The 26,920-nt window shown below is 35.6% G+C and overlaps 1 protein-coding gene across 10 annotated transcripts in view; it reads left to right on the top strand.

Moving 5' to 3' along the window:
* The window catches only part of LOC103719696 (nodulin homeobox-like), a 30,492-nt gene extending 4,595 nt beyond the window's left edge, over positions 1 to 25,897 (top strand). Inside the window, exons 2-19 of one of the 10 annotated variants that reach the window (XM_008809057.6) lie at positions 3,322 to 3,447; positions 3,523 to 3,678; positions 14,430 to 14,513; positions 14,600 to 14,669; positions 14,773 to 14,828; positions 19,470 to 19,694; positions 20,089 to 20,220; positions 20,318 to 20,413; positions 20,509 to 20,670; positions 20,755 to 21,070; positions 21,172 to 21,294; positions 21,399 to 21,468; positions 23,434 to 23,494; positions 23,661 to 23,720; positions 23,808 to 23,994; positions 24,066 to 24,268; positions 24,356 to 24,390; positions 25,029 to 25,897. In XM_008809057.6, the coding sequence (XP_008807279.4) occupies positions 3,322 to 3,447; positions 3,523 to 3,678; positions 14,430 to 14,513; positions 14,600 to 14,669; positions 14,773 to 14,828; positions 19,470 to 19,694; positions 20,089 to 20,220; positions 20,318 to 20,413; positions 20,509 to 20,670; positions 20,755 to 21,070; positions 21,172 to 21,294; positions 21,399 to 21,468; positions 23,434 to 23,494; positions 23,661 to 23,720; positions 23,808 to 23,994; positions 24,066 to 24,268; positions 24,356 to 24,390; positions 25,029 to 25,608 (2,742 nt within the window). In that variant the 3' untranslated portion in view covers positions 25,609 to 25,897. Of the gene's footprint in view, positions 1 to 3,321; positions 3,448 to 3,522; positions 3,679 to 14,429; positions 14,514 to 14,599; positions 14,829 to 19,469; positions 19,695 to 20,088; positions 20,221 to 20,317; positions 20,414 to 20,508; positions 20,671 to 20,754; positions 21,071 to 21,171; positions 21,295 to 21,398; positions 21,469 to 23,433; positions 23,495 to 23,660; positions 23,721 to 23,807; positions 23,995 to 24,065; positions 24,269 to 24,355; positions 24,391 to 25,028 lie in introns of all 10 variants that reach the window. The other 9 variants (XM_026809467.4, XM_008809058.6, XM_088710956.2 and 6 more) reach the window with 9 other exon arrangements.
* The last annotated feature ends 1,023 nt before the right edge of the window (positions 25,898 to 26,920 follow it).

The raw sequence follows: 26,920 nt of genomic DNA, 5'->3' as shown, positions 1-26,920 counted from the left end.
ATCACTTGCAAGTTGTAACTATGGCATTCATCTTGATGCCCAACCTTTTCTGAAAAAGTTCAACACCTAACCTACCGGGCTGCCAAGGCCTAGACAAGCTGCTTGTGCACCTGATATTCAGGTAGCTCTTCTAGCTGGGTTTCCTTAGGAGGATGGCCCTACGCAGGGCAGCTGGAGGACTGTCTAATGGGTTTAGATGATCTCTTTTAAAACAATGATTCCAAGTTTCCAACTCATAAATACAAAGACACCCTTACAAAATTACCATGAAAAAATAATATGCCATCCATAAGCTACTGATACATCACGGAACATGGTAATGAAATCTATCTCCTCAAACATGTACTTCATTACATAAAACTTCATGTGTTCTAGCCTAACTCACTACCAACCCAATTTAGGGGACAAGAAAATATCTTATCATAATATCACCATAGATGGTCCCAGTGTTTTGGAAAGGCCGCAGTGGCTGCCATGGTACTTTAGAGCCTCCACGGCCATGCCATGGCTCTTGGCTGCCGGACATGACATCCACATCCATGGTGCTGGCATGTGCTCCAAACATGTCATGGCAGCTGCCATAAGCCCATGGTGGGCTGGCCTATTTGTTTAGAAAGGATAGGCGATTTTGTTCAAGTCAAGGGTGCTGCTACTTCATAAGACCACTTTGGTCTTTTGATAATTATTCAACTACTTAATATTATTCTATGTTCTTGTTTTTTTCTAAAGCTTTTTGTTGCCTCTTTCTGTTTACTCCTCTTTTGGTTACTGAAGGAGAAGAGAGGCATTGATATCTATTGGAGAAGGCTAGTTCTCTTTTCCCCTTTTTCCTATTTTTTAGTTTTCCTCCCTCTTCTAAGCTTATGTTCCCTCTTTCATCACTCCTCTCTTGGCAGCTAAAGGAAGCCCACTTTCCTGCTACCACTGTGGTTCTGCTCTTTGTTTCTTGGTAGTAGTTATATGTTGCAATGCTCTTTATTCTCTATTCTTGTATAATTATTTTTTTTTTCAACATTACAAGGAAAAAACAACTGATGAAGCAATTAATTTATGGTTATGCACAGTTAAACTCTAATGATTATTGATTTATTGATTATTGACAATTTGACATTGTCATTGAATAGGTTACTTTGACAAAAAACTAATATAATTTAAAGGCCTGCCTTTGGCTTATGTCACCTGCCATGGTGCGCATCATCCGCTGCGTGCCATGAACTTCCTTAACCACTATGTACTTGCTGAGCGGTTTTTGAAAAAACTTGGCTGCTCCTTTGTTCAATTCTGCTCTTATCTTCTGAAATCTACTTCTACTCATAGCAAACATCATGACCAACACTTTGTCCACAGGTTCAAAGCAAAAAACTAAATATTCCCCTAGCTAACTAGATTCTCTTGTCTCTCATCTTTTGTCGCCTAATTCTAACACTCGGAAAAGACTGTACACAACCCCAACTATATCATATCCTACATAACTTTTATAATGCTTTCTCTATCTCCGGATTGCCTTCCTACTTGTTTACACATTTCCCTAATGAAGCACTTGTAATAAGCTTTTAGTCTGCATCTAGCTTGAGAAGTCTCTCACCCAACCCCCCATCAATGCATGTGAAATCTTACTGCTAAATTTCATTTCTTTAAAAAAACATAAAATAATGACAAACTCGTCATTACAAGCACCATCCACAACTGTTCACCCTAGTGTATCACATACCATTGCCTAACTGCACATAGGCCAGAATTAGAACCTTAACCTTTGTGTCTGCATTTAAGATGAAACACATACTATCATTCACAAGCACAATCTTCCAACTCTATTTTAGTTAATCTTAGTTGCTCCTTGACAACCATCATGCCTTGGTAGCTCCATTCTATTAATGAACTATATTAACTTCTGACAATTAGCTAGTAAGTGTTTGTAAATTTGGAGATATATTGTGGAATATCCGAGAGTTGAAGTTTTTATCATGCACGTCAGTTTTGATTTAACAATTCGCCCCAAAAATTCTTTTTAAGTTTTTGGCATCTTGGGCTTTTATAAACATGCACTCTATTTTGGATGCTAAGGATTGTCTTCTGTGTCAGATTCTCGTATGAAGTGTCCAACTATCTACAGTCTGAAAACCCTGAAGAAATATAAGCTACATGGAATTTGACAAACTCCACTATGCCCTTATTATGCTCAATTAGTCTCTTATGACTTAACATTCCAATTCGTGAAAAAAGATTGGTTTTAGAAACTGCAAGTTTTTATGGAATTCAATTATTGCATAGTCCCATAAAGGCGTACCTCCACTTTACAAGCTTAGTTTTAGACCTCTTTATGTCATTTTTTTGTTTTCTTTTGTCCTTTTTGTACAATGTAATTGAGGCAGCAAAAGCAATCAGTTACGAAATTACTTGTTACTCACTCCATCTGCTTGCTAGGAATAAGCAAACCACAAAAGCTGCATTCCACTTGCTTATTTTAGTTCAACTAATTTGTTGATTGAAAATAGGTCAGAAGTGATTTTTGAGAATATATGTTTATAGTTTTGAATGATCATATTGGATCATGTGATGTATAGGGTTTACAAATTTCCAAATGGTTGTTAGATCCGCTATTATGTATATGTCCGAATAGTTTTTATGAGTTCCTAAGAGAGCATGATTCTATACCTTGACATCCACTCTTTGATTTTCTTATTAACAGTATAATCTGCTACTAATTTGCACTGAAGAGCCTAATTTATGTAATGGCAGCTAACACAAAATGTGAAAAATTTAACTTGTTGAAGGTTATCTAACTAATTGGAGGAATCACTGTGAAATCAAATCTGAAATTTGTACTCGAGCTCAAGTTCCTTTCTCATGTAGTTTGCTTTGAACTTTGTTTACCAAATGGGCTGCAAAATGGTCACTCACCTGCAAGATTGTCTTATAACAAAAATAATTTGCAAGATACCCAGCTTATTATTGAAAACCATTGGCCAACCTTTCATGTTTTGGAGCTCATTGCTGCTGGGATATAAGATCTTTTTAGTACCTCAAAATTTATATATATGAGTTCTCTTTCTTCTCCCCTTTTTTCTTTGGCATCAAAGTAATTATATACGAATTCTTGTTATAAACAATGAAATATTTCTGAAACTGTGAAGGCAGGCCACTTATTTTATCATTTGGTAGTGAGTACAGTTTTTGATCATTTCACTTGAAATATAAAGGGAATATATTTATGCTTGTTGCAAAAATGCTATTACTCTGTCTCTGATAGACCTTCGTGATGGTCTAGTTAGCTGCCTGGAACAATTATTAACCTGACAACCCTCACTATTTTCTGGACAGATCTTTGACTTAATCGCAGCTGTTAGAGAGTTAAATGGACTTGCTTCTAGAGAACTCAATAAGTCGTTGAAAGAATCTGAGAATTTCACCATACAATTCAAGACAGTAAAGGGATCTCTGAGGCAGGTAAATTTCTCCTCACTTTATTTCATGAAAATTTTATATTCAAACTTTTCTTCCTGACATTGTTTTTGGTTTCAGATTGATATGGAAAGACTTGCGTCTTCTCTCCCTCTGCACCTAATTGCTGTACTTTTGTCACCTGATAGGGATATGCACATGGGACATGTGCTTCGTGGTGTCAGGCTTTTGCATACATTGTCTGATCTGGCAATTCGCCATGCTAGACTTGAGCAGGTTTTCATCCTTGCATAATCTCATCCTTTCTTAAGAATTCTTACGAAAACAGATCAAACATAAGAAGTACCGTGTATATTTATTGCATGATCTGTTTATAATTTGGTTTCTTTTTGTCCGTTTATTTTGTTTTTTGAGAACAATTGTGCTTGAGAGTAATTAATTGATGTATTGCAGTCTGTTTATGCAGATGATTGTATATGTTTTACTATATGTTTTTCTTAAAGATGGATGTCATGCCTAATATGTTAAGCTCTGGATTATAAAGAACTTACTATATGGTTAAGCATTGCTAACAAATCCTACATGTCGGGAATTTTAGTATAGTACCTAACTGCATCTGTCATTGTAATTATTGGTAACTAATCACATCATAAATCTCTTTGACTGGACTTCCATTTTGATGCTTAGGATCTTCTAGGAGACATTCTCTGTATATTTTTGGGTGGTTTAGCAGTAGCCAGCATGCTATTGGACATATAAACTAGTCCAATTTTTTCCTATAATGAGGGTGGGAGTATTGTTGAAGGATGGTGTCTTCTGCTCTTTTCTTTTCCTTTCTTTTTCAGCGCTAGGAAAAGGCCCATAGGTATTTATAACTAATGGTTCAAAAATTTTACAACACAGTCAGCTCTAGTGAGTCTGTTAAGCTTAAGCCTTAAAGGAAGCGGATCAAAAGGATATTGTACACATTGCCATCTCTTCTCTCTTGCTGCATTTGCCAACCAATTAGCTGGTTCGTGGTTACATCTTCTGATGTGGCAAGCTTTAGAGTCTGCAAGCTGTCCCAGTAGTAGTGTTATATTGAAGAGTAGAGTCTCCAAATGCATTGGTGGTGTCTGCATTCAGTTAATTTGAAAGAGATGATCCTGCAGAAAAAGGCTTTTTGGAATACCATTTAGTAATACTCCTATAAATACAAATGGTTTTAATAGATGGTGAGCATTTGTGGAAAGCATGGGGAACAATATTGGAGTCAACCATCAGATTAGAATCATATAGTAATTGTCTAGATAACTGGTTTCCCATGTTCTTTAGCTGGTTTGCTAATTCTTACATATTAATAAATTAATATGGAGAGACAAACCAGTTTAGCAACTCTCATCAGAAGATGGAGAACCAAACTTAGATAAGTTTGAAACCCAATTATCAGAAATTAATCCAATTAGGTATGAAGAAATTAACCCAACTCTCACCATTAGATATTTTGGATGAAGAAAAGGAACCATTTCAGAACTCTTATTCTGGAAAACACATCTATGAATGGAACATAGATGGAATGAGTGATAAACAAATTTTGGATATAATACATAGAATAATGATGTATTCAACCATATGCCGTCAAAATGGTAATACGGACCATGAAATTGCCAAATTTATTGTAACAGGATTTATAGGGCAAATACAAGGATGGTGGCAAAAATATCTTACTGAGGACCAAAGAAATGAAATCTTAGGTCATATAAAAACAATAAAAATAGAGATAGATCGACCAACTTCCAGAGTTGTTTCAGGAACAGAGCAAGATGCAGTATATACACTGTGTGTGCAATTATAAAACACTTTGTAGGAATAAAATTAAAAGATGGAGAAGGAATAAAAACTCTCCTATTAAATTTAAGGTGTCAAACTTTGACACATTTTAGATGGTGTAAAGATACCTTCTTAACCAGGGTAATGCAAATACCAAACCCTAGTAGTGAAATATGGAAATCTAAATTCATAGATGGATTACCATATTTATTTGTTGAAAAAGTTAGGAAGGTCCTAAGAGATAGAGAAGATGGAATCTCTATCAAATATGATAAACTCACATATGGAGAAATAATAGCCACGTGTCCAAGAAGGATTAAATCTATATAATGATTTAAAATTAAACAAAAGAACTCTTAATGAAGAGTTCTAGTCTGAAGGAAATAAACCTTTTAGACTTTGGTATTTTGAGAAATTTTCTCCATTAGAAATAATGTATTATAAAAATAAATATTATGAAGAATTAGAAGCCTATCAAAAGATAGAATATTTTACTCCTTGGTTTTTAGAATTTTATGCAAAAGAGAAAGACCAAGAAATAGCAGTTATCCAAAGAACATGGAAAACTACTCAAAATGAGGAAATAAATTCACCTTTTCCTCCACAAGAATTGTTTAAGCTTCAGCAAACCGAAGCAATGGCTTACTCTAATCTGAGTAAGATGGAAAATGCTCATATAACAATTAGAGAACTTAATACTCTAATTAGAGCACAAAACTATACAAATGCATATCTATATTGCATAGGAACAAACTTAATTCAATTAGAATTAAAATTATCAGAAATGCAAAAGGACCTAAAAAAAGAAATTCAGACTCTATCAAACATTAGAGAAAAATCTGAGGAAAAGAATAAGGAAGTAATAGCTCCTGTTATTCAGCCTCCACCAGAAGTAAAAAACTTCAAATTAGAAAAACCCAATGAAGAAGAGTTCATAAAAATATTAGAAGAAAAATTAAAAAGAATGCATATCGGAGTAGTCAGTGGAAATTCTAGGACTAACCCTGATAGCGAAGAATCTAAGGAAAGTACCCCAGAAGACATATATAATATAGTCAAAATGCTTGGTGAAATGGTAATACGGACCATAAAATTGCCAAATTTATTGTAACAGGATTTATAGGGCAATTACAAGGATGGTGGCAAAAATATCTTACCGAGGACCAAAGAAATGAAATCTTAGGTCATATAAAAACAATAAAAATAGAGATAGATTGACCAACTTCCAGTGTTGTTTCAAGAACAGATACTGAGCAAGATGCAGTATATACACTGTGTGTGCAATTATAAAACACTTTGTAGGAATAAAATTAAAAGATGGAGAAGGAATAAAAACTCTCCTATTAAATTTAAGGTGTCAAACTTTGACACATTTTAGATGGTGTAAAGATACCTTCTTAACCAGGGTAATGCAAATACCAAACCCTAGTAGTGAAATATGGAAATCTAAATTCATAGATGGATTACCATATTTATTTGTTGAAAAAGTTAGGAAAGTCCTAAGAGATAGAGAAGATGGAATCTTTATCAAATATGATAAACTCACATATGGAGAAATAATAGCCACATGTGTCCAAGAAGGATTAAACCTATGTAATGATTTAAAATTAGAAAAACAATAAAAAAAGTAAAAGTAACAGAAAAACAGCAACTAGGTGAATTCTGTCATCAGTTTGCATATGACATGCATGATAAACCAGAAGGTTTAGCAAAAAAGAAGAGAAGGTACAAAAAATATGTACACAAAACACCTCGTAAAGAGTATAAAAAATATAAACAAAGAAGATATCTTAAAAGAAGACAACAACAAGAAAAATATGCTGTTAAAAAGAAGAAAAAGAAAAGAATAATAAGAGAAGATCCAAAATGTTACAGATGTGTAGGTTTGGGCACTATGCGAATAGATGCTCAATGAGAAGAAAGATCAACGAATTACAAGTTGATTATCAGTTGAAAGAACAACTGATGAAGTTAATGTTGACTTCATCTTCGGAAGAAGAATCTGAATACCCAGATTCATCAGAGGAAGAAATAAATGAAATCATTTCTTCAACTTCATCTGAATCCGAAGCAGATTCAGATCAGTATTAATGTAACACTGTACAAGGTAACAAAGATTACTGGAAATCTTTAGTTAAAATGAAATCATTAAATGTCTTGACGAACAGTCAAGAAGAAATATTAAAAATCTTAGATAATATTACAGATTAACATACTAAAAAACAATTGTTAGAGTTTCTTACTAGAAAAGAACCCAAATAACATTGAGTCACCTAGACTAGTACTACCTAGTCCAGGATATCAATTTAGTGAAGTAATAAATAGGGTTCACAATTCTCAAATAAAAGAGAAACCAACTTCACTAACAGACCTGAAGTATGAAATAAATCAATTAAAGATAGAAATATCTATGTTAAAACAAGAGAATAGAAAATTTAGTGCTAGAATAACCAGCCTAGAAACTAGTCAAAAAGAGTCTAAGGATTTTCCTATAGACCAGAAAGACAAAGAAAAAATCATAATTCAGAAAACAGATGGTCTTCCTGAATACCTAAATATATTAAACCAAGTAACATACCAAAAGTGGTATATAAAAATCACCCTAGTAATAAACAAAACTTTTGTACGAGAAAATGCAATAGCATTGATAGATAGCGGTGCTGATTTAAATTGCATTCAAGAGGGAATGATCCCTACAACATATTTTGAGAAAACAGTGCAGACATTAACTGCAGCTGGAGGTAATAAACTTGCAATCAAGTATAAAATACCTGAAGCATATATATGCAACCAAGATGTTTGCATTAAAACATCTTTTATCTTAGTTAAAAATTTAACACAAAATATCATTTTAGGAACTCCATTCCTTAATGATATAATGCTAAGATAGATAGCTCTGGAATCTATACAGAGAAACAAGGAAAACAATTAGTATTCCTATTTATAACAGATCTGCAAACCAAGCTGATCAATGAGATCAAAGATATCCTTATAAAAAAGAAAAATCAATTAAACTTCTTAAAGAAAGAAGTAAATATCTATGATATTGAGGAAAAAAAAACTAGAAGAACCTCATAATCTAGAAAAAATAAAAAGCTTAGAAAAATAATGTAAAGAAGAAGTTTGTGATGACCTCCCCAATGCTTTTTGGAATAGAAAAAGCATCAGCTTAGCCTACCATACGAAGAGTCGTTTGATGAGAAAAATATTCCCACTAAGGCTAGACCAACACAAATGAATCAAAAGTATCTTAAACTCTGCAAAAATGAAATAGAAACACTCCTGAATAGAGGATTGATAAGAAAATCTTATTCTCCCTGGAGTTGTACTGCTTTTTATGTTAACAAAAATGCAGAAAAAGAAAGAGGAAATCCAAGGTTAGTAATCAACTATAAACCTTTGAATAAAGTATTAAAATGGATAAGATATCCATTACCAAATAAAAAAGATTTGTTAGATAGACTAAATGAAACAACAATCTTTTTAAAATTTGATTTAAAGTCAGGATACTGGCAAATTCAGATTAAAGAATCTGGTAGATATAAGACTGCTTTCACAGTACCATTTGGACATTACGAATGGAATGTAATACTTTTTGGACTTAAAAATGCACCCTCTGAATTTCAGAAAATAATGAATGAAATTTTCAATGACACAGAAAACATAATTGTTGATATAGATGATGTTTTAGTATTTTCTAAAACAATAGATGACCATATAAAACAGCTTAAGCATTTTAAGATGCTAGCACATAAAAATGGATTGGTTATCTCAGCCAAGAAAATGAGTTTGTTTCAAACCAAAATAAGGTTTTTGGGACACTACATATCCCAAGAAAAAATAATCCCAATGGAAAGAAGCATAGAATTTGCATCCAAATTTCCGGATGAAATAACAGATACTAAACAACTTCAAAGTTTTTTTGGAAAGTTTAAATTATGTATCTGACTATTATAAAAATTTAGCAGAAGATACTGCAATATTGTATGAGAGACTGAATAAAATTCCAGCTCCGTGGAGTAATCTACACACCAATCAGGTGAAGAAAATCAAATCAAAGGTAAGGTGTTTGCCTTGTTTAGCATTAGCTAACCCTAATTGGTTTAAAATAGTCGAAATCGATGAATCTGACATTGGATTCGGTGGTATTTTAAAGCAATTAGACCTAAATCTCAATAAAGAGATTTTGGTAAGATACACTTCTAGGAAATGGAATCCCACACAGAGTAAGTACTCAACAATAAAGAAGAAAATGCTTTCAATAGTTAAATGCATTTTAAAGTTTCAGAGTCATTTGTTGAATCAGCGATTTTTGCTGAGGATAGACTGCACAGCAGCAAAACAAATCATCGAAAAAGATATTAAAAATTTAGTATCCAAGCAAATATTTGCAAGATGGCAGGCACAATTGTCTGTATTTGATTTTGATATTGAATATCTTAAATCTGAAGAAAATTCTTTTTCAGACTTTCTAACACGAGAATTTTTGCAGGGATGATTCCTCTCCGAGGAACATATGCTCGAGGGAGAAATTCTTCTCGAGGAATCAAGGGACGCGGTCCCAATGCACTTCCTATGAATACAGCGAATTTGCTGTTTGATACACAAAAGGAAAGGGTACCACAAATAGTGGACCTAGCAACCTACCTCAATCAGCAAAAACAAAAGGAGGTTGAACAGCAAATTGCTGCAAGAGAAAATCTCTCTTCCATATTATCGTCGAAACCGACAATGAAAAAAGTGCTTCAAGAAAATACTATTGACACTTCGTTCTTGCAAAATAGTTGCGAGCAAATTATTATGCACCTGGGTCAAAGTGATATACAGCAAATGGACGACCCATGGTTCATACGTCAAAAATATTTTGACGAAGAAGGATATCCTTTCATGGATGGAAAGAACAAACAGATGATGGAGAAATTATTGCTCCTCACTGATTCTGTAGAAATTAATCATAATTTTCATAATAATAATATGAATAATTATATAAATTATAGTAAATGTATTATTTGCAGGATTATTTAACCGTAGGAGTGGGGACTTGACCCCAACAAGCCAACAATGATAAAAAAATATGGCCATGTAGTCACACCAACATACTGGGACTACGTGAGCGTATTTACTAACATGTTTTATTATGAAAATTCCAAGAGAAAACACTCTTGGTTTTTGCAGGTACATCCTGATGTCTTGGCCAATCCTATTCCAGGCTGGTTCAACCAATGGTGGACGTTCTTCGGCCCCGACATAAAAATACTACCTAAAGAATTAATTAATCTATTTGAAGAATGGGTGGATAACCATCCAACCATCAACAAAATGACAGATGACCAAATCTGTTCTGGCACTTGCCCAATGCTCTACTTTATCGAGAATAGAATTTCATGGATATGGAAATGGACTCTCTCCACTGGATTTGACAGGAACAATATTCTTGTATTGAAAAGAAATCCTCTCTACAAATGGTGGGTTGGTATGCCTAAAGAGAAATTAGATGGTATAATTACTACCATAAAAGACAATCTTACTATTTATAAAGAGAAAAAAGTGTTTGGTTCTCCTCAACAATCAAGCACCAATGATGACAATTTCTTTATGTCAATTAAACATAAATTGAGCAGGAGATATCTGAACATCTTTAAAGAAGAAGTCAAGGCAAAATGCCTAGAAAAAATTAAGAATGAGTTCTTTGAAGCTTTTGAAGATCAATCCATAAAATCAACCTCATCAAGACATTCGTCTTCTGATACTCCTGAAGATGCAAGCAACACTTATGTATGCCCAGCAGGAGAATTACAGGATCCATATGAAGAAGAGGTCCAGAATACTCCAACTCCAATGGAAGAAATGTTGTAGACAGTTCTTGCCACCAAATCTCGAAAAGGTACAGTACAAACTGTCCCTGGTAAAGACAAAGAACCAGCAACATCAGAGTAAAGAATCTTACTGGTACTGACAAGATAATCCACTTGCCAGACGAAAAGACATCCCCATGAAGGAAATGTCACTTCATAGACAGAAGGAATCTACTTTTCAAAAGTGACCCAATCAGCAGAAGGAATCTCCTTTAAGTTACTTTCAGCTTTTATAAAGCAGCTTTAGTCACTTTCAGCTTTTGTAAAGTTACTTTAGTCATTTTCAGCTTTTTGTAAAGTAGCTTTAGCTTTATGTCATGTTATGTCTAAAGTAGCTTTGTGTCAGATCATGCTATGTCTGCCATGATCGACTGATATTTTCGGACTCCACAATAGATTGGAATCCACTTCTTTGTGTTGTGTCTATAAAAGGGAAGCCCCTCACCCTTGTTGAGGGATGCTTTTGAAAACCGAAAAATAAGTAGTTTCCATGGGTGTGGCTTGGATGATGACTTAGGTATATGAACTTATAATGTTATCGATCTTAGATGTTTTCATTTTATAATTTTCCATCAACTATTAGACTCTAAATATTTATCCTATTACAGGACTCTGTCTTACGATCCTATCTATCTTGCCAGACTCTATACTATTTCTGAGCTTTAATCTATAAGTCCCTCACGGATGTAGCCTAAATGCCCTTTCTCGCCCTCCCGACATTAACGGGCAAACACGGCCTTCCTACGGACCATGGCTCAGCCATAGTATATTATCGACATGAGATTAGATTCTCAAGACATTGTAAATATCTGAAGTCTAATAATTGAAAGGAAAATATAAAATAAGAACTTCTAAGGTCTAAACATTATACCTCCATATACTTCCGTCACCAGCAGCTTAGCTAGCCATTCTGGCTATGCTCAGTTCCCTACTACTGTAAGGTTGGCTTACCAAGGCTTTTCCTCGGCGCTTATGCTTTGGCCTAATACCCTTACAGATAGTAGTTGCGTACAAACTGGCCTAGGAGTGGGAGAGAGAGAGGAGAGGATCTTGAGCGGAAAGTATGAACAAGAGAGAATGGGAGAAACAAAGGATTTTATTTCTCGGTTTTCAAAAGCATGCCTCAACAAGGGTGAGGGCCTTTCCTTTTATAGACAGAACACAAAGAAGTGGATTCCAATCTATGTTGGAGTCCGAAAATATTAGTCGATCATGGCAGACATAGCATGATCGGACACAAAGCTACTTTAGACATGACATCACATAAAGCTAAAACTACTTTATAAAAAGCTGAAAGTGACTAAAGTAACTTTACAAAAGCTGAAAGTGACTAAAGCTGCTTTATAAAAGTTGAAAGTGACTTAAAAGAGATTCCTTCTGCTGATTGGGTCACTTTTGAAAAGTAGATTCCTTCTGTCTGTGAAGTGACATTTCCTTCATGGGGATGTCTCTTCTTCTGGCAAGTGGATTATCTTGTCAGTACCAGTAAGATTCTTTACTCTGATGTTGCTGGTTCTTTGTCTTTACCAGGGACAGTTTGTACTGTACCTTTTCGAGATTTGGTGGCAAGAACTGTCTACAACATTTCTTCCATTGGAGTTGGAGTATTCTGGACCTCTTCTTCATATGGATCCTATAATTCTCCTGCTGGGCATACATAAGTGTTGCTTGCATCTTCAGGAGTATCAGAAGACGAATGTCTTGATGAGGTTGATTTTATGGATTGATCTTCAAAAGTTTCAAAGAACTCATTCTTAATTTTTTCTAGGCATTTTGCCTTGACTTCTTCAGAGATGTTCGGATATCTTCTACTCAATTTATGTTTAATTGACATAAAGAAATTGTCATCATTGGTGCTTGATTGTTGAGGAGAACTAAACACTTTTTTCTCCTTGTAAACAGTAAGATTGTCTTTTATGGTAGTAATTATACCATCTATTTTTTCTTTAGGCATACCAATCCACCATTTGTAGAGGGCATTTCTTTTCAATACAGGAATATTGTTCCTGCCAAATCCAGTGGAGAGAGTCCATTTCCATATCCATGGAATTCTGTTCTCGATGGAGTAGAGCATTGGGCAAGTGCCAGAACATATTTGGTCATCTGTCATTTTGTTGATGGTTGGATGGTTATTTACCCATTCTTCAAATAGATTAATTAATTCTTTAGGTAGTATTTTTATGTCGGGGCCGAAGAACGTCCACCATTGGTTGAACCAGCCTGAAATAGGCTTGGCCAAGACATCAGGATGTACCTCTAAAAACCAAGAGTGTTTTCTCTTGGATTTTCATAATAAAACATGTTAGAAAATGCGCTCATATATTCCCAGTATCTTGCTGTGACTACATGGCTATATTTTTTGATCATTGTTGGCTTGTTGTGGTTAAGTCCCCACTCCTGTGGTTGGATGATCCTGCAAATAGTACATTTACTATAATTTATATAATTATTCATGTTATTGTTATGGAAATTATGATTAATTTCTACAGAATCAGTCAGGAGCAATAATTTCTCCATCATCTGTCTGTTTTTTCCATCCATGGAAGGATATCCTTCTTCGTCAAAATATTTTTGACGTATGAACCATGGGTCGTCCATTTGCTGAATATCACTTTGACCCAGGTGCATAATAATTTGCTCGCAACTATTTTGCAAGAATGAAGTGTCAATAGTATTTTCTTGAAGCACTTCTTTCATTGTCGGTTTCGACGATGATGTGGAAGAGAGATTTTCTCTTGCAGCAATTTGCTGTTCAACCTTCTTTTGTTTTTGTTGATTGAGGTAGGTTGCTAGGTCCACCATTTGTGGTACCCTTTCTTTTTATGTATGAAATAGCAAATTCGCTGTATTCATGGGAAGTGCAACATTTTCCATGATTATTCTGTTGCTCCCAATCCTTGAACAAGGGTTTTGCGCTGTTTGATTGTCATATTGTTAAAAATAGGTTTCCTTGGTCCGGCATTATCCACAATCCAAAAATATTCTCTGTTACTACCAGCTGAATAGAAGGTCTACTGATTAGACATTTTTGTTTGATGATTCTGCAAGAGATGGGCCATAGCAGAGCACACTAAGCTTACTATATATATATATATATAATCACCAGAACTGAAGTTGTTATAATTATTGTATGACCTACATGTTTATCTCTAAATATAGGTCAAAATTATGAGCTTTGTGTTTTACTTTTAGCAATTTGGATATTCTGCAGCCATCTAATGGGTTCCTGCTGCTGTGGAGTGGGGCTACTAGATGTTTTGCAATCTAACGCTTATATTGGTGTTTACATTTCCTTTAATTAATTTTATCATGCTTAAATAAAATTCTTGGAAAAATGATCTTTTCTAATATCTGATCTTCCAGATTCTACTTGATGATGTAAAGCTGTCTGAACAAATACTGGATCTGGTATTCTATATCTTAATTGTTCTTGCTCATCGCAAGGAGGTTCAGCTTTCTCCACTTGCCTCCTCACCACTACTGCCAATTGCAGGGGTTTTTTTGTAACTTTTTTCTGTGATTTTTTGAACTAGGACAAACATATCGGAAGTTCCCCTGTTCTGCATTCCGCGCTTGTTGCCTGTAGTCTTCATCTTTTGACAGGTTATTTTTTCATCCAGTGGCGTGAACTTGTGTTTATTCTGAATGCACATCCCAAGGTACGACATCTTCCCACAATTCATGAATTATAGTTTCTTTTTGACAGGTTATTTTTCATCCCAGTGGCATGAACTTGTGCTTATTCTGAATGCACATCCCAAGGTTCAAGATCTTCCCATAACTTGTGGTTCTTACTTTATTATTCATTAGCAATTTCCATACTCTTTGAGTTTGAGTGCTTATAACATATTCTTACGCAGTTCCTCTCATTGTTTCGAGCTTATTTTGCAATCACCAATAGGCTACTTCCTTGATGAGCCACATTACCAGTACCGAAAACTGTATCAGTATATGCTACGGATTCAGTACGGGACGGTCATACGATATGATATGCATCTTGTACCGAGTCAGACTTTCAACACTTCTTTTACTCCTAGTTATGGTACTTCTCGAAACTAGGCAGTATGGGTTGGTTCTGTTAGGTTCGGAGTGGTATGAACTGGTTCGACTTATATATTGAACCAAACCTCAATACCATGCTGGTACCTTACTAATACGATGTGGTTCAGTCGGTATAGCAGACCTTGTAAATCCATAGGCATTCATAATAACAATAACCTTTTAAATGCGCACATTGAATCATATCTCCTCGTTGCTAATATTTTTTTGGATCTATTTCATGAGTTAGGAGATGCATAAGTCGATGTGATCTTTTGTGCATTTACCTTTTTTTTCTCGCTCAATCGTTTTCATCATCTATAAGCTTCTTTCAACAATGGGCTCACGTTCGCCCTATAGGTATTGTAATTGACCTTGTAGTTAGGAATTTGTATGCAACCTGAATTTTTTTCAGGCATGCTGCATATTTCATTTCAGAGCTAAAGCAAAACTTGAGATTAATTGGATTTGGAAACTAGAAACTGTTTGATATTACCTTGTTGTAATAGCATCATGGTCAGGTTCAGGATAACTAGATCCATGTTCTGTGATATGGCAATAAATATGTACTATGATGTTTCAACATGTTGCAGAACTGGTCGAAGATTGCAATTTGATGAGGAAACAAAGTGCATAGACGACCTACTGGAAAGGTTTGATGATCTCATCACTTATTTAAAGGAAAAGGACAACAAAAAATTAAATTTTGACTTTTTCTGATTTTGAGAAAGAAAAGTGGCTTCAATTCATTTTGGGAGTTGGACGAGCGGCCTATTCCTACCTTTTTGGAAAACATACTGATTTTTCAGACAAAGGAGTGCAGTTTTCTGATATGTAAAAGCATATGTTGCAACTTGATGATGGCACATTCTGTGGAGTTGGTAGGCAATTAAGTGCTGATTTTCTTGTCCATGGGGTGTCAATATGTAAAACGTTCATGCCCTGGACAACATAACAGTGGTTTGATGAAGAGGACAGCAACCAAGAGGATTAATGTCCATGGAGAGTGAGGCAGTGGATTTAAAGGGCACTGATAGCGATCTGCATCCTTCCAAAAATTTTGGACAGCAAACAGGTCTTTTGGGGCGAATCCTTTTGTTGCAGATTTTTCATTAAAATAGTAGTTTGCAACTGAAAAGAATGTGGATTTAATGGGGCCAAAGTTCAATGGTGAGATAAACTTGGAATTTCCTTTATTTGGTTTTCCATTTTTCCTAACTATTTCTTCTCTTGTCATTAGTTATCAGAATAACAAATTGTGCAGTCTTCAATTACTAACTTGAAGAAGACTGCACATTTGGTGGAATTATATGAAGGCCTTACAAACTGGGAGGCTCTTCACATGGTTACTCGCAGATCCTATTTACAAGATTCGATCAGCTTTATCAGGGAAATGATGACATGGAGGGGTAACTCGGGAAAAAAAGCTTTTATGAATTATCTAGGAGACTTGGTGGGTTTATGAAGTGGATGACATGTTAGTTAACCAAAATATGAAGTTGGGTTCAAGGCCCCATTCAGGGTGCTAAAGGAACAGGCAAAGCTAGATCGAATATACCAATTCAAGAGATGGCAAGCTTTAGGCTAGGATAATTGAGGAGTTTTTATAGGTTGATCCACATTTCAAGAAGTTAAAGAGATGTGCATGGCCTGCTGGCATTTGTAATGCACCTCTTGAAATTAATTCACTGCATAAGCCTATGGGACAGCTGGAACGTATCAATTGGGAAGATGGCAAATATCGGTCCAGGGGTAGTTAAGGAATTTTGTTAGGCATCTCTATGTATTGGGAACCTCAAGGGATGTGCTAGCATTTGTAAGGCACCTACGAAGTTTCTAATTTGCTGCATACTCCTCTGGGGAAATGACGTGACCATCTAGATGCTGACAATTTTTGGGGCATGTGGCAGATCTCAAGTTTCATATCCGTTCTGAAATATTTAACAAAGCTGATTGCAGCAATAAGGGAAACTGTGGAGAAGAAGTAGAATTTTGAGGATAAGAAGGAAAGTGCAGAATATATTGGTGGCTGCAATATTTTTTAAAAAAATTCTGCTTCTATTCTAAAGCAAGGAGTTGAAGACTACTGTTATTTGTTTAAAATTTGGTCTGATTTTGACCAAAAAATTTAGTGGTGCCAGCTTTAAAGAATTTGATGTCAAGTTAATTATGATAAATATCTCCAAACCAACTGGAGGGAGATTTTTATAAGTGGTTTCATCCAATATAATGGACCACTCATCGTGCAAAGACTGATTTATAATTCTTTTATAAACTTTTTACTATTAAACTGCCAGCCACATTTATCTGATATAAGCAAATACTACTGCAAGATTAATCATTCCCAACAGAGTTTCTTTCTCTCCTTTCTTTTCTATTATTTCTTCACTTACTTTTAGTTAGAATTTTGTTTCAAGTTTGGTTTTATTTGGGTAGAATAGAATTTTCTTTAGTAATTACTGTGGGGATCTTGGTCTAGGTTGGGCTGAAAAGCAGTGTTAACTTCTTAATTAAATATATAACCATATTCATCAGGCTTTTTCCTAACTAATTGGTGTCAGCTTTCCGAATGCCCATTTCCCAATCATTCTTATTAAGTGCTACCTTTATTGGTATTGCAAACTTCTCCAAATCCTTTCTCATAAGTTCCATCCATGTTACCTTGATTCTTCCCATCTTATTAACTCTTCAACAAAGATTCTGAATACCTCTCCTATTCAAGCCTCCTCAGATTTTTATTGTATGCGTCTATACAGTCTTCATCAAATTAAAAGAATACTAAGAAAAGGAAAAGAACAAGTCAATCAAAGTATACTGTACAGATTATGACCTTTGGTAGTATTTTTTTTTCTGATTTCAGGTTGAAGCTATAAGAATATTATAAAAATCAAGAAACAGATTTTTTTTAATTAATGATTCGCATCATGTTAAGAATGCATTACATCATTCTATAGTTTGTGACAATTTAACTCCTATAGTTCCAATTTTCTATGATCTTAACTCAACCTTTGCAAACTGACCACAAATCTTGCAAATATAGGCTCTGAGAAGCTCAATTTAATCCATAAATCTTTCTTCTTTTGCTTTTCCAAAAGTCCCCTTACAAATCCCAAAGAGTCAGTCACATTGTGAAAATTTACCTTTTTCTTGAACTTCTTGGAACTAAGGCTGCTAACAGGCTTGTTTTAGTTCAAGTCAAACCAATTTTTTGTAAAAGCCTGGACCTGTAATAATAAAACTAGAGCTGCAGACTAGCCCATAGTTAGGGTTACTGGGACAGAATACTCAAATACAACCATATACCCATATATTTCCACTTCTTAGAACTTGCAAAATCCAAGCTTAATCTTATGAATATATTCTTGGAGGTTCGATTATCATTTGTAAATAATTTCCTCCTCTTTTTCCATAGATATCAATCTTATTTAAGATGGTAGTGTGTTAATGATTCAGTTGTCATCCCAGGCGATTATTTGAAGTCTCGTAGCACGTACTTTGGAGTTTGGGTATGATTTTTTTATATAATTTGAAGAGCAATCGATCTACAATGGCTCAAAATACTACTTTTTGGAGATTTAAGTTTGTCAGACAGGAAAGTATTTTGATGCTTGGATTGTGAATCATATTAGGTTATGCTCCAATATTGTTTACTTGAAAAAGGGACAAGGTGAGGGTCAATGTCAACTGTTGAAATAAGAATTCGCATATTTCACTATAGTATTTTTATTGAGAAGGCGTACACTTTATTTCAATATTTAGATAACTTATTGTCTTACTGTATATTCATGGGTATTTGATGTCTTGGAGAGAAAAATGTTTTCCTTGGTTCAATAGGTAAAAATATTTTAAAATATTGCTATTAAATGTAATTGAAAAAAGAAAAAAGAAAAGGAAAAATTGCTAAGGGGGAAGGTTGGACTTGTTGAGCTTGTAGTGGTGTAATATTGCAAGCGTAACAAACATGTGCTTTGGCAAGCATTAGGTGTAGTAGTTGACTTTCTAATACCTATAGGATTTGCATTTGACTTCTAAGATGATATGAAGAATGGCGGCTAACATTCTACCTCTACTAAGACTTAATGATTCATCTTATAATGTAATTCCTTGATAAAGAGCATGCTTCTAAAAGACTAACTGGCTTAAGCCATTGCTTATGTTTCAATGATCTTACATTGAGAAGGAATTCTTTTGCAACTCTTAAAATGTATCTTTTTCAGTTTATAAGTTTGCATGCAGGTATACAAATCTATGTTTACAAAATATTTGCCTCTACTGTTATTCAAAGATCTGCTTCAACTCCAATGCATCTCTCTGTGTCATGTATTGCAACAGTGTTGTTTCACTACCATTGCTTTATAATTTCAGGTTGATATATTCATGGATGTAGTTTTTGATGCCATGCAAGAAGACATTAGGATATTATGTAACAAGCTATCTGAATTAAACAATGAAGTCCTATGCGAAAAATTCAGTCTCCGTGCCGCTGAAAGAACTGCCCACTATATTAGCCAACAGTGTGAGGCTTCTTTGCAGTTCCTTTTATCCTTGTGCCAGCAAAAGGTGATCCGGGATCGTGTGCTTAAACACAAGGTGGAATATCTTAACAGAATGCATATTTCTTATAAGAATGCAACTCCATTACTCCACTCATGAGCTGGTATGTATAACATATATCTACTCGGGCTGCATGGCTGTCCATGTTGCAAATGGTGGCACCATCATTTCCACCAATATATTGCTTGTCGCAGAATGCTAGTGGCAAGGGTAGGCCCTACCGCCCTAGAATTCCATGATCACCTGGTGGCACACTGCTAATGAAGTGTGTGCTACATGCACTAGATGAGATCTTACTCATTGGATCAAGTTCAGAGAGTAACATCTGATCCTTTTCATCATATGCAGCCCTTTAAGTGTTGCTTGGACTCTTGTAATATTTATTGACCAATTCCTTAACCAACTACTGAAGTCTCTAAACTTATGACAGGAACTGTGTAAAAATGGGGGCATTCTTTTACTGGCTTGTATGATTCTAAAGTTAAATGTTCCAGATTGTTTTAAGGAGTCTTTTGACATTGTGGCTACTGTGTCTAGGTTGAAGGCAAAAATTCTGTCTATTGTAAGTCCAGAACCACCACATTACTTTAACTCTCTTTAACACCTTGCCATATTTTGGAGTCAGAATTGATGTCAATCATCAATGTTTCTATATGCAGTTGCTGCAGTTATGTGAGGCAGAGAGTATTTCTTACCTTGATGAGGTAGCTGGATCCCAAAAGACCATGCATCTGGCAAATTCTGTTGCATTAGAGGTAGGTTCCCTGGAAGGGAGAGCAGGTGCCATATTTTGTTGTGTTTATTTTTAACTTTGAGCTGTTATTCATCAGTTTATATGTCACTATTGCAGTTCCTTGATTCACTGAAGAATGCATTCAGACAAGAAGCCAAACAACTTGGTGATTCTCATGACAAGAGTAGCCGGATGGGCCTCGTGCTTCTTAATGCATTGCGCCTAGCTGATATATTTTCTGATGATTCAAATTTCCGGTCTTTCTTTATGACCAATACAGTATGCTATCTGAAATTCAATATCTTAGTCCTTAACTGATATATTATATGCTTTATGTCACAAATCCATCTTCTTTTTTACCAGATTCCAGTCCTGGCCGAAATTTTAGCAACTCCCCATGATGAGTTCCTATCAAGTTGGTGCTCTGTCAATATACCAATGATAGAGGAAGATGCTAATCTTGAGTATGACCCATTTACTGCAGCTGGTGTGGCATTGTGTACTCTAAGCGATGGCTGTGAGAGTGCTCAATCAACGCCTGTTTTTCTGACTGAAACTAATTATGCATGCCCAAGCAGTTTCAGTGGCATACCTTCAGTTGTATATGCACAGCAAAGAACATCATATTTGGTTAAAATAATAGCAAATTTGCACGTTTTTGTTCCTAATATATGTGAAGGTGACATCTTTTATCCATTATTTTCATGTATGTCAACTGGAATTTTATTAATTGTGAAAATATCTAGTCCCTCTAATTGAGTTCTATGCTGTAACCAACAGAAGAAGAAAAGGATTTATTCCTCAACAAATTTCACAAGTATATGCTTATGGAGATCCTTCAATTATCCAGATACCCCTCGAGTTCTGGTATACAGAAGGCTACCACAATTTGTAAAAACTTAAGTATATTTCTTCTCCTGATGCTTTGGTTATGTTTGTGGAATTTGAGATTCCTAGGTAAGAGAATAATTTCTGAACCCTTGGAAAACATTGACACGGATGTGCAGGTTCGTTAGCTGAGTATGCGAGATCTTTGACTGCCAACCTATTAAATGATGAGGATGTGCATCTTTTAAGGTGATTGAACGCACTTCCTTTGAGAAGTAATAGTAGTTATCTGCAAGTATCTTCATACTTTAACTCGCTAAAAAACCAGGACTCATATGGAAGGCAACACACAAAAACATTCATAGTTGTGATTAGATTGCAAATTCAGTTTAAAGTTTTCAAATGCATCAGAGTAAATAAGTTGGAACTAGAGTGGCCAAATGTGCTTGCTAATGTCCAGTAGCATGCATGAATATGACAAGTTGTAGATTTATTTATGTTTTGTCAGACTTGTTGGAAGGTCAGTGTCATAGCTTCTTGTATCATACATTATAGCCTATTGATTCATGATTGCACTTTTTCTAGGAATTTGTACATGGACTGTACATTTTGCAAACTATGCTTATTTTGTACTTGTAGCCCTTGATATATTCCGAGTACCTTTTGAGACCACTGGGATGCATGATTTGGTTGGATGGAACAACAAAAGATGACACTTCTTCATTATGAAAACATGAAAAATAATCTGGATTAATGTTTGAATAGTTTTCTACAAGCTTAGTTGTGTGCATTCTTTGTCTAAATGTTGTGTATCAACCTGTACCAATGTGAGTACTTGGCATGGCTTGGTGTGATGCATTAGCTATTTACTGGCCCAGAAATTGGAATGACGGCCAATACTTTGTTCTCATCGCCAAGATAATTTCTACCTTCCAGATAGAAGGTACCACATACGTTATCTTCCTCATCCATCCAACTCTTAAATAAAAGCATGGTGCTATAACGTGAATTTGTTCCTTTATTGCATTTTTATGATACAGTGTATATGAGTCTCCAAGCATATAATTGGCCTTATGTTTATCCTAATACCAGGCCAACTTATGTTATCTGTATCTGCCTCAAGGGCTTTCTTTGTCATCGAGTGACTGGAAAGGGAATGCACTAGCACAATTAAAGAAAGGAGGCGTAATGGTAAAGTAGTCCATGCGCCTCTGCATCGTCTCTCTTCTTTGTGTCATCTCTCTTCTATCTTCTTCTCTTGTATCTTCTATCTTCAGTCTTCTTATTTCAGTTTATCATCAATGCATCTTTGTGTAATTGGCTGCTAGATGGGATCTACATCATAGTGGTTGGCCTTCATTATTCTGATTTGAGTTCTAGAAATCCTTTATAGTGATAAACAATGAAATTCAGATTTACATTTCTAAATCCAGGTTATTGACTACTTGCATTGCTAGCTTTCCCATAGAAAGTTTTCTTTTCTAGTTCCATATTTTGATTCACCAGAAATTTAATTCACAAGGAATCCTATTGTTTTGTAGGGAGCCAAAAAATAGAAATAATTTGGCTTTTATACACCATTTTGATAGTTGCTCTTTGGCTCATTATGTTATTACCATTGTTCCATCTCTTTCCCGCTAAATAAGGGTCAATTATGGAGCCACTTGTACTCGGACAGACGTAGTACTTTAAGACAAACTGTCAACTTGATATCAATGCTCTAAGAACTGCTTTGAAATTCATATCTAAGGAAATTTAGGCAAGTGATAGGCCTGCCATGAAACTTAGGAGGCTAGATAGTTTGTAGGTAAACCAACCTTGTTGCTTGCAGTTAGTTCTCATGCAAATGGGGAGCAACCTGTTAAAATATCAGTAGATCTGGAAAGGGTGTAGACAAGGCGGGGTGGATGATTAAGGTTTTGTATGGTGGAATTTGGTATATTCCTCAGGCACAAAATGTAAGCCAAGAATCAAATTGAAATCTAAATCTCATCGCAGAAACTGTTGTGTGTGTGTGTGTGTGTACATGCATGCGTATATCTATAGATATATGCACAGATAGGAATTCAGATGAACATGTACCTTTTATTAGGAGAAGGATATTTAGTGAAAGTATTCTGGGCTAGTTAGATTTATTGCATTTTCTTCCTATTATATTTTGTTTGTTAAAAATGACTTGTCAGTGTGTTTTCATTGCTTAAATTTTCTTTGCAGTGTATTCTCTGATCAACTGAAAAAATTAGCTGAACCACAAATTGGAAACAATTTGGTTCAGGTAGGTAATAACACCCACCCTCGCCCTTATATATACAAATTTGTAACATAATAACACTCAATTAACCATATTATGAAATTATTTTATTGTTTAGATTAATGTTTTTGTTTCATTTTGTCAGTTCATTTGATTTTTCACATCTGTCCCTATTTGAATGATGGGTTAGGCACTGCTTGTCAAAGATGAAGGTACATCAGACAACAAGGATGGATATGTCATGCAGCAGGTAATCTTTCAAACTTCATTTGCAAAATAATCAGATAAGATCGATATTGTTCCCTAATAATGTAAATTGAAAATCAATTGTTAACAGGATACTCAAAATAACGGGAGGACTGCACCATCTTTACCGAGAAAACTAGATGCAAATGCTCAAGATGAGGCTCCAATCTTCAATACTAATGATGTTGATGCAAAAGGGAGAACTCCAGAAGGTTCACTGCAAGAGCTGGACCAGCTCAAAGTTACAAGTGATCCTACTGAGAACTTTGAAACAAGAGGTATATAGAATTGAATTCCAGCAAAATCAATCTTGACCTGTTATCTGATAATGGGGAGTTTTCTAAATCAGCAGAGCATGCGAAAGAAAGTGGCTTCCAAGAAGATGAGAAAGCAGAGAGTGCTCAGGGTGAAGAAAAGCAACCAAGAAAGAGAAAGCGAAATATTATGAATGAGAGACAGATCTTTTTAATTGAGAAGGCCCTCCTTGAGGAACCTGAAATGCAGAGAAATGCAGCTTCATTGCAGTCATGGGCAGATAAGCTGAGTTGTCAGGTGTTCATTATTGTTTAGGATTTTGTTTCATCTTTTTTTTTTGACACTACCTTTTAGTGTTAGTTCTGAGCTGTTATGTTTTTCCAGGGCTCAGAAATTACATCCTCTCAACTAAAGAACTGGTAAGAGAGCACCCTGCTTATGTTAGTATTTTCTTAAAAGCACACCAGCATTATTGTGGTAATTTAACAAGTCATTTTCCTCCTTGGCTCTGAGCTCTTAGTAGGAATCTCTCTCTCTCTCTCTCTCTCTCTCTCTCTCTCTCATGGATGCTTGGTTTTTACTCTACCTATTCCTCTTGCAACCATTTTCATTGTGCTGCAATGTTTCTTTGTATTTTGTTGTCTAGCAACATCAAGGAGAGCTCTCTGATATCAAGGCCTACTTTTTCTTTTTCTTTTCCTACCAATTACTAATTAATAGTTACATTAAGCAAATTCATGAAGTTTTCTTGCAGTATCATGAAAGAACTTGAATACAGCAATCTTGAGTAAATGATTTTCATGGATCATGATGTCTTCCATAGTCACTTGCATTAAGATCTTTTCCCCCTAAAAAAGAGATAGTTAATGGTTTCTACAAAGTCATCTGTTAGTATAATTCTCTGGCTATTATTTCTTTTTTAATAACTGATGCACGTGCCTTCCATTAAATATTGCCATAAGTTAGCATTTTATCTCAGTTTCTTTTCCCCCTTTTATTTTGTTGTTCTTCAGCAATTCCTCTGATGCATGTGTAACATAATTCATCGGAATTGCAGGCTAAACAATAGGAAAGCGAGGCTTGCTCGTGCTGCCAGGGAAGCCCGAGCTCCATCTGAAGGAGAAAATGTCTATCCTGACAAATCCGGTGGCACGAGCGTATCCCATTTCTATGATTCCCCAGAGAGTGCTGGCGAAGAATTCTATGTTCCACCTACCAGAGGAAGCACTCACCAAGCCATTACCAGATCTGGTAGCATGATGACAAGGGCATCAAGCAATGAGGATAATGAGATGATGATCCCTCCGTCTGATTTTGTTCATGGGATGCAGCTAAACCGCCCCTCTGCAAGATCTGTTTCATTTGAACCAGGCCAGTTTGTTATGCTAGTAGATGTAGAAGGAAAGGAAGTTGGGAAGGGTAAGGTGTTTCAGGTAGAAGGTAGATGGCATGGGAAGAACTTGGATGATAGCAGCTTGTGCATTGTTGAGGTCACAGAGCTCAAAACTGATAAGTGGAAAGAGGTTCAACACCCTTCAGAAGCTGCTGGAAGGACATTTGAGGAGGCTGCTGCAAGGAATGGTGGTGTTATGAGGGTAGCATGGGACGTCATCAGAATCGTCTTGTTGTCTCGATAAACCATCTTTTCAAATGCGAGGCTTCTGACTTCTGATGGTGGAGGAAGCTAGCTGATGCACCGTGATCCTCAGGATTGAGTTGTGTTTACCTAGAGGTCCTGATGTGGTTTGAGAGCAGCAGAAATTTCAGTAGATAGATTTTGAACTTTGTGACACAGCTGTATCAGTATAAAGTCATTGTGAGAAGTAGTTGTCATCGTTGTTTTCTCTCTCTTTTTTCTTTTTTCGAATTGACATTCTAAATTATATGCACTTAAGCTCTCCTTGTTAATGATGGAATTTCAAGTAATCTGCAGTATGGAGAAACTCAGAAAAGCCACTCTTTTTTCACCAGTGAACAAAGAGATGGATAGAAGATTTGGGATTTTGTTAAATTTCTTGTGACATCAAAGTATGCAATACTTTGTGAGTTTCTTTAAAGAAATTCAGGTTGGTGTATACTCTCTAGTTCATAGAATAACTGGAGACTTCGGTTGGTACAAATGGGATCGTACCTGCATGGCAAGTTGGCAACTTATTCACCCGCATGCAAATTTTAAAGTTCCAAAACATAATGAGCCGTTTTTTGTAGTTATTTTGTTTTCCCAAATAACATAGTTTTATTTAAACAAATTTCAAATTTTGAACAAATCTTCCCTCAAAAAAAAAGTTTGTACCATCTAAAAAACAATGTTTGTTTAGTAAAAATATCATTATTTTTCTGTTACTGTTTGTTATTCTTATTATACTACTGTGACAATAGCTATTATAATATTTTAATTTTAACACTTAAAAATTGAAATAGTATATTTTGGGTGAGAGAATAGCTGTTAACCAAGACAAGGGTTAATGATGATGGTCTTGCGAGAGGTCATCAAAGAATAAATTTATAGAGACCGTCCACTAACTCATTTTATAGAGACTTCTCTTACTAAATGCCATGTAAGTGATTGTACGACTCTCGAGGCACAACACAAGCGCGGTGGCGAGGAGCTAACGGAGCCACGATGGGCATAAGTCAAGTCGTCACCCTCCTTTCCTTCTTCTCTTGAAGCCGGCAACCGCCCGACCAACGCCGGAGTGACCTCCGGCCACCGGCGTCAATCGCCTCGGCCTTTTTGATGGTCCGTCCTCCTCTGTACAACAAATTTTAAATATGCCGGCATTGAGGTGTATTTAAACACTATTTTTAAGATAATGGTTGCTCCCACTGGAATGAGTTTGTTACCATAGAGGAGAGAAGGCTTTGAAAATTCTCTCTCCCTTCCTTCGTCTTTTTCTCTCTGCTACCCTCTCCTTCCCTCCTCCCTCTCTCTCCCTACTCCTTTTTTTT

Source organism: Phoenix dactylifera, chromosome 14, assembly GCF_051530095.1.
Source record: "Phoenix dactylifera cultivar Ajwa chromosome 14, Ajwa_hap1_PhDact_Kaust_v1.1, whole genome shotgun sequence".
Classification (NCBI taxonomy): domain Eukaryota; kingdom Viridiplantae; phylum Streptophyta; class Magnoliopsida; order Arecales; family Arecaceae; genus Phoenix; species Phoenix dactylifera.
The sequence above is the reverse complement of the archived record's forward strand: the minus strand, read 5'-3'. Positions and strand labels throughout refer to the sequence as shown.